At 35.6% G+C, this 12,689-nt stretch overlaps 1 protein-coding gene across 4 annotated transcripts in view; it reads right to left on the bottom strand.

The window, feature by feature from the left end:
* Positions 1-12,689, bottom strand: part of RAD54B (RAD54 homolog B) — a 94,270-nt gene that overhangs the window by 31,568 nt on the left and 50,013 nt on the right. For all 4 annotated transcript variants that reach the window (XM_067711761.1, XM_067711762.1, XM_067711764.1 and 1 more), the window contains 2 exons: positions 4,359-4,553; positions 712-993 (listed from right to left, as the gene is read on the bottom strand). In XM_067711761.1, the coding sequence (XP_067567862.1) occupies positions 712-993; positions 4,359-4,553 (477 nt within the window). The remainder of the gene's footprint in view (positions 1-711; positions 994-4,358; positions 4,554-12,689) is intronic.

The raw sequence follows: 12,689 nt of genomic DNA, 5'->3' as shown, positions 1-12,689 counted from the left end.
TTCTCCAACTTCTACATCTACTACACTATAATTCAAATTTCTTGTCTGTCTCCTCACCAAATGAGAAGCTCTGTCACGACAGTTTCACCTCTGGGCCCAATGTATAAAAGGCACACAAAAAATACTTGTTGACTGAACCATTAAATTTTAAAAAGTCATAAACAGACATGGTTTTATTTTTTATGTAATTTTTAAATTAAATTCATTAATGTGAAAATTAACTTGATGAATTGAATTCTCATGAATAAAATTTGAATTCTTTACATGACATCTGACCTTTCAATATTTTAATACTGAATTAAATCACTAATATACGTGATCAAAGCATATGGCCTTCAAAACGGAAACTCAAAAATATTCCTAACTCATGAATTTACTAATTTTTCTCCCTACTAAAGATATCAGATTTTACTCAAAATCATATACATGTATGTATGTGTGTATACATCTACAATTTACACAACTTTCCTTTAACACATGTATAGTATTTTGATTACTGTATTCTTGCAATTGTACATATACTTATGAAATAATTCTCACACTATATTGTTACTCAACTTTAACATTATCCCTTACATCAGACTGTATGTCTGAAAAATAGTATTTACTTTTACCTGAAAGCTTTAATACAAAATTTAAACTTTAAATTCACATACCAAAATATCTTTAGACAGTAAAAACATAATACTCAAATTAGTTTTGAAATCTTACTTGGTGCATATGGGTCATGGCGTGGTTTACAATTTTGGAAACTTTTCTGTCTATTTTCCTTTGAACTTAGTTTACAGACACTTTTGAAAGGGTTAGAGAAACACTTCTTGACAGCTTGAGAAGAACATAAGGCAGCAGAACTTCCTCCTCCAAGCTGAAAACATCTGCCACTGTTGAAATCATCTGGAGAGATTATACCCATGACTTCTATTTCTTTTCCACCAATCGTCATTGTTTGGCCCTCTTCAATCTTTTCAAGCTCTTTGAATTTATATCCAATGCCTTTAAATTGAGAAGAAAAAAATTAATTTAATTTATTGACACTCTAAAATGACTTGATTAGTGTAACCAGAGTCTTCTTCCTGTAACTGTACAGAATAAAAACTACTTGGAATGCAAATAGCCCCATATAACCATTAGCCAGACCAAAAATATAATTTATCATTTTAGTAAAAACACACACACATACATGCAAAAATCAGAAGGCATAAATAATTATATAGTTATAAAAATTAGGCAAGTTTTAGAGAGGCAAGGCTTTTCTTAATTACTGAAAATACAGCCTATTGTATTCATAGTTTTGCCATCTGCTGTCTGTAGAAAATCATGCCAAGAAAAGAGTTTGATAGACTATATGGACCCTCCTTTCTTGTGAACAAACTAGAGAAATATGAGGGCAGCTCTATTTCCACTTGGAAACAGCTGGAAATGTGCAGAACTAGCAATAAAAACAATTTCTACCACAACTAGTACTCTACTGTTCCACCTGAGATAGCATAGTAAAAGTATATTTGTCATAGAGGCCACTGATAGTCCAAGTTCTAGCTCCTGAATAAAAAGTGGCATAGGGCTTCCCTGGTGGCGCAGTGGTTGAGAGTCCGCCTGCCGATGCAGGGGACACGGGTTCATGCCCCGGTCTGGGAGGATCCCACATGCCGCGGAGCGGCTGGGCCCGTGAGCCATGGCCACTGAGCCTGTGCGTCCGGAGCCTGTGCTCCGCAACAGGAGAGGCCACAACAGTGAGAGGCCCGCGTACCGCAAAAAAAAAAAAAAAAAAAAAAAAAAGTGGCATATTTTATAATAACAAACTTGAGTTATTATTAATTCAACAGACATTTATTAAGTGCTGCCAGGTGTAAGGTGCTGATGCAATATAAATATGAGTAAGTTAGTCAGAGTCTGTTTAAAATGAACTCATTAACCAGATAGAGTGAGGGAATTTTAGATTCCTATGCTTGTCTACATTAAATGCATGGTTTTTGTGCCACTAGGAGGGGCAAAAACTGTGTACAACAAAAACTTTTTAAAGTCTCTAAAAACAAAAAATAAAAGATCATCACATTTTAGAAAACATGACATGACCCTTTTAAAACTAGCTGGAAATTGCTACAATTCCCTATTAAAACTGGGCTAATCGTTATAATCCATGCCAATTGGTAACTACATAATATACATTCTTCAATTATTTATGACAGAGGTCTGATATAGGAAGAAGTTATTTGGCTGGAGCTCCTCAATGCTAAAGACCCATCCCTCCATTTCCCAGACTATCTCAATTCAACACCAGTCTTGATCTCTCCACACTAAGGAAGAGAATAGTTTTATCTTTATATAGAATCCAACACTATTAATCCAATTCCTATTAATCACATGAAAATGGGAGATAAGAATAAACATAATTTTGAGGCATCTTCAGAAGTCTCTAATTCCAAGATCTCTCATTTCACTTTGATCCATAGTGATGACTGTCTCAAACATCTCTAAGTCTCCAGAAGACCTTCTTTAAACTCTTGAACTCTGTTTCCCACACCTGTTCTTTTCTGGGTATTGTGTAATGACAGTCAAATGAATCTGACTACATTATCACAAGCTATTAGCAACTTCAGCATTACAGCCTTCAGTTTTCTTAAGAGTGTTTATTCCTACATTAACAATATTTAAATGCTGTATATCCAATTTATTTAAAAGAAAAACCGCTTGCATTATAGGCAATAACTTGCAAGATTAACTCCAGGTTGATATATTTATTAATGTTATAATTAAGCAACCAAGTCTTATGTTTGCATGTTTTCACTGTGAAAGCCAATTAAAACCTCCATTAATGTTTAAACCAGTGGATTCAACTCCTGCTGGATATGAGAATCATCTGGAAATCTAAAACATACGGATGTCCAGCCCCTCTCCCCACCATCCAGACCAAATAATCAGAGCCTCAGAGGTCAAGGCCTAAGCACTGGCATTTTTTAAAAGCACCACAGGTGATTGTACTTGGGTAGTCAGAGCAAAAACCCACTGTTTATAAACTAATCTGCATTTATCACTACTTGCAACTGAAAGAGCATTTTATTACAAACTATACATACTCAAAACCATATATACTATACCTTATGGGTAACATGTTCCAGAGTAATTTTGATAATTCTTACCTCTCTACGTGGCTTTAGAATATAATTTCACTAAATAGTTATAAACAAGTTCTCCAAAAATTTTGCCTCAATCTACCCTAACCAACAACGTGGAATGTGTACTGCAATTTTTCTTTTTAAATTTCTCTAAACACTAAGAATAATAGTGAATATATAGCATTTGTTCAATATTTTTATAATAAAAAATTCTATTGCAGATAATTCCATACAGCCTCAACTCTTGCCTCTTTGCCACTGCCCTTCATATACTATATTCCTGAAACACTGAAGTAGTTTTGCCTTTGAAACTGTACATATGCCTTGCCCCTTTCTCATCTCCTACAAAATTATCCATCCTTCAAATATTACCTTAAACAATAACTCCTATGAAGCTTTCCGTTAGCCTCGAAGGTCAACTTAAATGGTCCTTCTATATATGCTCGTATTGTGCTTAGCAAAAATTCTCATTGAAACAATTACCTTAGTGCTTCCTAATTATTAATTACATTGCCCTGTCCCCACTAAACTGTAAACTATATCCATCTTTGAATGCTTACTCCTAGCATACTGCTTAGCACATAACAGTTACTGAAAGCTATAAACTATGGTGTTTTCAAATGAATGAGTGAACTTGTAGAACAGATTTTATAATTATGGGCCACACTCAGAACTGAACAGTAAGAGACAATGCAAAACAACCATAATGGTTTTAGGTATTCTGAATTTGTGGGCTAATTTGTACAAATCATGCTGGCAACATTTTATAATGGAAATAATGGTAACCTCCAATTTGTATGTATTAATCTAGGTCATGTCTAGTCATTATCTCCTTGCTATTTTTCAAATTTTTTTAGGTATCATTGAAGTTAAATATCATTCCACTCCTAATACCAACATTTTTTTAACTTTTAATCACTCAGCATTCTGGAAAAAAAAAAAAAAGATGTAAAACACACCAAGACAAACTGCTTAATCTCACAAAAATGCCAATGTAACTGTATATACCTGGATGGCCATTTTATTTTTGGAGAAAATGAAACCATGGGATGAGATTCATCTCACTGAGTATACATAAGACTGTCCGACTCACGATTAAGAGATAATTTTATGTTTATGAGATAATTTAGACATGAAAGTCAATTAAGGAACAACTTTGTAAAACCCAATTACATTTCAATTTTGTAGCCAGAGATATATATTAATTTTAGACCAAATCATAAACATCAGGTAATATCACAATACCTCTTCCAATGTCTTTGCCTTCCAAATCCTTTAATGTGAATGACTTTCCTTTTACAATAAGAATAGCATCGCCTTCCCACTTTTTGTGTTTTTTCTTTGAAGGCTTACACCAAACAACACTGAAATATTTAACTAGGCTATCAGGCTCCTCTTCTTGTCCCTTAGACACTGTTATTTCTTTAGGGGCTAAATGAACTAGAATAAAAAATAAAATAAAAACCACATTATTAAAGACGACTTTAATATTTAAATAGTAAGATCATTCAACAAATAAAAGCACAGGTGAATTAGATTGTATTAAGTATTATTTCATGCACATGTTAGCATTTTATAAAATGGGAAATTGCAAATGTCACATGTTAACATTACCATGAGTACAATGAATGTAAATTTCTTATCATCATACAAACTATGTTGAAATAAAATAACATAATAATCACTGGCAACATTTTAAACTCTACTAATTAAAGATAAAATTTCAGCATCCATGGAAAAAGATCTATCATCACATTCTGAATAAACAACTGATTTAATTAACAGTGACATGACAAAATCAAGGAAAAGTAATATAAGATCACAGAGTTCTCTCAAAGAAACACCTGTAGTTTTTTCAAATAAGAACAAAGTAAAACAGTAAAGTAGCAATCAGACTAAATTTCATTAATATACTCTTGTCTCCTAGTTAGGGAGCAATCAGGTTGGACCACTGATTCTGAGAATTCAGTAGTATATAATCAGGAAATCAAAAGTTTCTTACAAAAGTCTATATTCCTCTTGAAAACATTTCCAATATCACCTTACAAAAACATATCCAAACAGTCTAACACAGAAAATTCTCCAGCAATGGGGAAACTAATTTATGGTGATAGAAACCAGAAAGTGGTCGCTGCCTCTACAGTTGGGAAATTGACTGGAAAGAGGCAGGAGAGAAGAATTTGTTCTATTGTCATACTGAGTGAAGTAAGTCAGAGAAAGACAAATATCATATGATATCACTTATATGTGGAATCTAAAAAAGGGGTACAAATGAACTTATCTACAAAACAGAAACAGAGTTACAGATGTAGAAAACAAACTTACCGTTACCAGGGGTAAGGCGGGGGTGGAGAGGGGGAGGGATAAATTGGGAGATTGGATCAACACATACACACTACTATATATAAGACAGATAACTAATAAGCACTTACTGTATAGCACAGGGAACTCTACTCAATACTCTGTAATGACCTATATGGGAAAAGAATCTAAAAAAGAGTGGATATATGTATATGTATAACTGATTCACTTTACTGTACACCTGAAACTAACACAACATTGTAAATCAACTATACTCCAATACAAATTTTAAAAAAATAAATACAAGAATTTGTTCTGAGTGACAGGTACACGTGTATATACATTTAACAAAAATCATCACTGATCATTTAAGAGCTATACATTTTATTGCATGTAAATTATAGTTCAACTTAAAAAAGATAAAACATAATAAGACAAAGAATAACAGCAGAATAGGTTGAAAGGTATGTATATGATATTCTATATAATGATATCTTTTAGTGTTTTGAAGCAAAAACACTAAAAGTTATCTATTAATTCAAAGTACACTTGACACTAGACAAAATCTCCCCTTATTTCTGTCTTATTTTCTCTTTTCCCCTTGGCAGTTATAGTTAAAACATGAGCACTTCCTTGAGGAATACAGACCACCCTCATACCGAGCCCTAGCTCTTACTTCTCACCTAACTTGTACACTATATTTTCAATGGCTAGATAAAAGTTATTCCAGCTGAAGAGAGGGAAATCTCATTCCCCCATCACTGAAGAGCTATTCACTATGTCTTTTACCAAATACACACAATGCAGGGGACACCGGTTTGATCTCTGGTCCAGGAAGATCTCACATGCCACGGAGCAACTAAGCCAGTGTGCCACAACTACTGAGCCTGCACTCTAGAGCCCGCAAGCCACAACTACTGAGCCCACGTGCCACAACTACTGAAGCTCACGCGCCTAGAGCCAATGCTCCGCAACGAGAAGCCCGCGCACTGCAATGAACAGTAGTCCCCACTCGCCACAACTAGAGAAAGCCTGTGTGTAGCAAAGATCCAATGCAGCCAAAAATAAATAAATAAATGAATTTACAAGATACACTTCACATCCACTAGGATGATAAGTATCAAATAGATAATAAAAAGTGTGGTGCAGACGCGGAGAAATTGGAATCCTCACACACTGCTGGTGGAATGTAAAATAGTACCGCCACTTTAGAAAACAGATTTGCAGTTCTTCAAAAGGTTAGAGTTACCATATGACCCAGCAATTCCACTCCTAGGTATATGCTCAAGAGAGAGAAAAACACATCCACACAAAAAACTTGTACATGAATGTTTATACCAGGATTATTCATAATAGCCCAAAGGTAGAAACATCCCAAATATCCATTCAACTGACAAATGAATAAACAAATTGTGGTACATCACTACAATGTAATATTATTCAGCCATTAAAAGGATTAAAATACCGATACATGCTACAACATGTATAAACCTTGAAAACATTATGTTAAGTGAGAGAAGCCAGTCACCAAAGGACTACACATTACATGATTCCATTTATATGAAACGTCCAGAACAGGTAAATCTATACAGACAGAAAGTAGTTTAGTTTAGTGGTTACTTAGGGCTGGGAGGTGAGGGTGAGTTGGGGTGGGGGTGGGGCACATGGTGGGGGCGGGTTGAAAGCTAAAGAGTACAGGATTTCTTTTTTTTTTTAATAAATTTATTTATTTGTTTGTTTGTTTATTTATGGCTGTGTTGGGTCTTGTGCGCAGGCTTTTTCTAGTTGCGGCGAGCGGGGGCTACTCTTCGTTATGGTGCACAGGCTTCTCATTGCAGTGGTTTCTCTTGTTACGGACCACAGGCTCTAGGCGCAAGGTCTTCAGTAGTTGTGGCTCGTGGGCTCAGCAGTTGTGGCTCACAGGCTCTAGAGCGCAGGCTCAGTAGTTGTGGTGCATGGACTTAGCTGCTCTCCAGCATGTGGGATCTTCCTGGACCAGGGCTCGAACCCGTGTCCCCTGCATTAGCAGGTGGATTCTTTGTTTGTTTGTTTGTTTTGGTTTTGTTTTTTGCGGTACACAGGCCTCTCACTGTTGTGGCCTCTCCCGTTGCGGAGCACAGGCTCCGGACGCGCAGGCTCAGCGGCCATGGCTCACGGGCCCAGCCGCTCCGCGGCATGTGGGATCTTCCCGGACCGGGGCATGAACCCGTGTCCCCTGCATCGGCAGGCGGACTCTCAACCACTGCGCCACCAGGGAAGCCCTGGCAGGTGGATTCTTAACCACTGTGCCACCAGGGAAGTCCCCAGGATTTCTTTTTGAAGTGTTGAAAACACCTTACAATAGTAGTGATAGTTGCACATAACTGTGAATATACTACTAAAAATTATTAATTATATGTTTTATGTGGGTGAATTATATGGTATGTGAATTATAAATCAATAAAGTTGTTTCAAAACATGACATAACACCACACACTCACTAAATTGACTAAAATTTTTTAAACTGACTATATTAAGTGTTAACAAAGATGTAGAGTCAATTATAACTTAAAAAAAAAAAAAGATGTTGAGCACCTAGAAATATCACACACTACTGGAAGGAATGTAAAGTAGTACAATCACTTTGGAAAACAGTTTGGCAGACTCCTAGAAAGTTAAACATACACCTCCTATAACCAGTCATTCCACTGGAAGGTATTTACCAAAGAGAAAACATATGACAAAAAAAAAAAAAACTTGTACAACTTCAAGCCAGGTAAACCAATCTCCTGAAAGCCTGAAAAACCAGTCACTACTAGAATTCAGTTAATGCATATGTTCATCATTGGTATTCATGGATTTAGAAAGTGAATCTTGACTCTCTCCAAACAATAAATTATCCTCAGAACCATCAAAGCTTTTTTCTAAGAAAACAAATGATTGATATGCAGCTGAAACAGCTGTGTTCAGAATGCTTGGCCCAATGACCTTTTATCAGTCCCTGAAAGGACTCTGGCTGCTATAATCCTGAACAGAACAGTCAAGCAGGCAAAGGACTTAAGTGCAGTGGCCCCAGTTTCCGGCTTTCCTCTCATAATGAGGGTGTTTGAACAAAGGGTAATTTTATATACTTCTTTGGGGGAAAACATGCTTCTAATATACCAGGAATTATGATGTAGAGTTTTTTAGCCTCCTCTTTTGATATATTATTGTGAATACATTTCCCATATCATTAAATTAAAAAGTAAAATGGTGTTTAATATCTGCATAATGATATTACCAATGATATTCCCACCAACGGAGAGGATCCACTTCACTACTATATATCAGCATAATATATTACCTTACCAATTTTTCTCTAACTGTAGTTATTTTTTGTTACAATTATCATACAGTAAAACTGACTTTTTCTCTTGGTGTACAGTTTTACAAATTTTAACACAGGTATAAATTTATTTACCCACTACTACAATCAGGATATAGAAGAGTTCTATCACTCCAAAAGTCTCCCTCAGGCTATTCCTTTTTAGTCAGACCCTAACCCTAATCAGTTACTAATCTGTTTTCTACCAATATAGTTTTGTCTTTTTGAGAATGTCGAATAAATGGAAATCATACAGTATACAACCTTTCAAGCTGGTTTCTCCCACTCAGCATAATGTCTCTGAGATTCATCCCAAGTTGCTGCCTGTATCAAGTTTGTTCCTTATTATTGTACGGAATACTGACAGACAGTTGAAGTGTTTCTAGCTCTTAACTATCACAAATCAAGCTGCTATGAACATTTATGTACAGATTTTTGTGTAAACATTCATCTTTAGCAATTTAATAGACAGAAATGGCATTTACTTAACATTATAATTTGAATTTCATTATTAGTGGTTTTTATATATATATACATCTCTTCTTTGCTTGACTCCTCTAATTTCACACTATAAAGGATGCACCTAAAATAAGTTTCATTTCTTTAAACTGCATTTTCAATCTGATCTGAAAACCCTCAACATTCATTCATCCAACAACTTATAGATTGCCCAAAATGTACTCTAAACCCAAACTCTTATCTTATTACAAAATTTCAGTGAAGTCTATGAGTAGAAAACAGGCACTAAAGAGAACCTGAATTATAAGAAATTATGTCAAAATTAAAATATAAAACACTATTAAATTTTAGTATGTAAAAGGCTAACACTTAAAAAGTGTTGACTGTTGCTGGAAGAATCAAGAATCCATTTACATCTTCTTTAATATAAGGAATTCACTATACCTTCTATTGTAATAAAATTTTACATAACTTGTGGAATTTTAAATAAGTCCACGTCATTTAAACACTCCTCTCTATCCCTCCCCCCTAAAAAAAGAAAACTATTATGTTTTGGCAACATGTAGCATTTAACAGATTAAAATGTGCCAGGTTGAAATAAGCCCACTCACTAGAAATTATTAAACATCATTCTGTAACTCAATAAATGATTATGTTTTAGCAACAGGTCCAAAGGTTGATTCTTTTTATTTCTTAATGAGAATTAGTTTCTCATTAAGAGAAACTTAATGAGAGAAACAATGAGGGATAATTAGTGCATTATTTTAGGGGTAATAAAGAGCTCTTAAAAAGATCACTCTTGACTTCCCACTTGCTAAACTCCTTTCCCCACAATAAATCACAGAAAAAGGCCACAGCATGGAAAAATAAAGTTATTCTGTGATGCGTTATGTTCAGGGATAAACTAGAACACATGCATAAAAAGGGAACTTATACTGCCTGCCCCCATGTTTCCACTTCAAGCACCCAAACACCCACTTAACTCCCTCCGTTTCTTCAAATTCCCAGTCACTCCTCAACTTCTCCAATCTGGCTTCCAGTCTGATCCTCCCCCAAAGCTGCCTGGTTAAAAGCCACTAAGGAGCTCTTTGTCAATAAATCCACAGGTTACTTTTTAGTCCTGACCACAGTTCTCAAAAAGCATTGGACAATGTTGACCACTTCTACCTTGAAATACTGAACTCCATTTTTATAGCTTCTAACACACTTCAAATTTTCCTCCTCCTTTGGTTGCTGTGTCTTAAACATCTTTGCCAGTTCTTACTTTTTTGTCTAACCTTTGTTTATTGGAGTTCTTCCTGAGTTCTAGGCCCTCCTCCCCTCACTGTGCACCACTTCTCCTTAAAATTAGCTCATCTACTCCCATGGGTTCAATACCTTCCCTGTACTAACTTAAAATTTTTTCTCTAGCCCAGATCATGATTCTAGATCTGTAAGTATACCAGTATATCCATTGGATCCACATGAATGTCTCATAAACATCTCCAACTCACCAGGTCCACCTCTCTTCTCTCCAAAAACTGCTCCTCCTTCAGTTTTCCCATTTCTCAGTGAAAGTACTACCACCCTTATTCAAGCCAAAAATTGGAAATCATCCACGACATTCTTCATTTTCTCAGTTCCAGAGCCAATCAACCACAAAACCCAGATGATTCTATCCCCTCCATGGTTCTCAAAGCTGTGTACTGTTTGCCTTCTGCATTATCTCTACTCTTTCCAAGTCATCATCTCTGGTCTGGACTACTGTACGATTATTGTTGGGTCTTCCAAACAGTTCTGTTGAAGTCTTCTCTTGCCACCTCTACTCCCTAAAGCCATTTTCCATACTTACTATATCTATTTTTAAATGTAAATCTGATCATGCATTTGTCTTAAAGGTATTGAAGAAAACACTACTTCCAGCCAAAGGGCCTTCTACCTCTCTTCCTCCAACACACTGATCTAAATTAACTTCTACTCAGCTTTCCATAGTTTAAATTTCCCTGACTGCCAAACTACGTCAAGTTGCGTTATTATCTCAGCATTAACTCAGCAATTAATTATGTGACAAATGATTTAATGTAAACCTTCCCCACTAAACTATAAAGTGTTGAGAGGAGGGTCTCTTTTGATCTTGGGCATCATCATATTCCCATAACAACAGGTAGTTTTCAAAACTGCCATTTTGATTCTAGGCACATTTTTCCTTCATGATTATAAAAATATTAAATGAAAGCAGAATTACCTCATTAGAGAAATGCAAATCAAAACTCACACCGATCAGAATGGCCAGCATCAAAAAATCTACAAACAATAAATGCTGGAGAGGGTGTGGAGAAAAGGGAACCCTCTTGCACTGTTGGTGGGAATGTAAATTGATACAGCCACTATGGAGAACAGTATGGAGGTTCCTTAAAAAACTAAAAATAGAACTACCATACGATCCAGCAATCCCACTACTGGGCATATATCCTGAGAAAACCACAATTCAAAAAGAGTCATGTATCAGAATATTTACTGCAGCTCTATTTACGATAGCCAGGACATGGAAGCAACCTAAGTGTCCACTGACAGATGAATGGATGAAGAAGATATGGCACATATATATAATGGAATATTACTCAGCCATAAAAAGAAATTGAGTTATTTGTAGTGAGGTGGATGGACCGAGAGTCTGTCATACAGATTGAAGTAAGTCAGAAAGAGAAAAATAAATACTATATGCTAACACATACATATGGAATCTAAAAAATAAAAGTGGTTCTGATGAACCTAGGGGCAGGACAGGAATAAAGATGCAGACGTAGAAAATGGACTTGAGGACACGGGGAGGGGGAAGGGTAAGCTGGGACGAAGTGAGAGAGTAGCATTGACACACACACTACCAAATGTAAAATAGATAGCTAAAAAAAAAAAAAAATAGCTAGCTAGTGGGAAGCAGCTGCATAGCACAGGGAGATCAGCTCGGTGCTTTGTGACCACCTAGAGGGGTGAGATAGTGAGGGTGGGAGGGAGATGCAAGAGGGAAGGGGATATGGGGATATATGTATGCATATAGCTGATTCACTTTGTTATACAGCAGAAACTAACACAACATTGTAAAGCAATTATACTCCAATAAAGATGGTAAAAAATTAATTTTTTTACTTAATTAATTTTAAAATTAATCTTCATTAAGAAAGTAGCCTGAGAAATTAACTTTGAACCCAGCTGCATTATTGTACATACTGTACAGTCAGGATTATTTTCCAAGTAAATGTTATTACAAAGATTTGATTCATCGGTCACTTCTTTATATATAGTATTTTCCTGATTATAGCTTTTGCCAACATGAATTTTCTTTTATAACTATAATTTCTACCAAATACAGTTTTGCTAAATCATATTTTGCCTAAATATTATGAAGACTGTATTACTCCATTAGTTTTTAGTCAAAAAAAAGTTACCAGTTTTTAGGTAAGTTAGTTGTCATGTGTTAGTTTTGTTGTTTCACG

This window comes from Pseudorca crassidens, chromosome 17, assembly GCF_039906515.1.
Source record: "Pseudorca crassidens isolate mPseCra1 chromosome 17, mPseCra1.hap1, whole genome shotgun sequence".
In the NCBI taxonomy this organism is placed as follows: domain Eukaryota; kingdom Metazoa; phylum Chordata; class Mammalia; order Artiodactyla; family Delphinidae; genus Pseudorca; species Pseudorca crassidens.
This window is presented reverse-complemented; position numbering and strand designations above follow the sequence as displayed.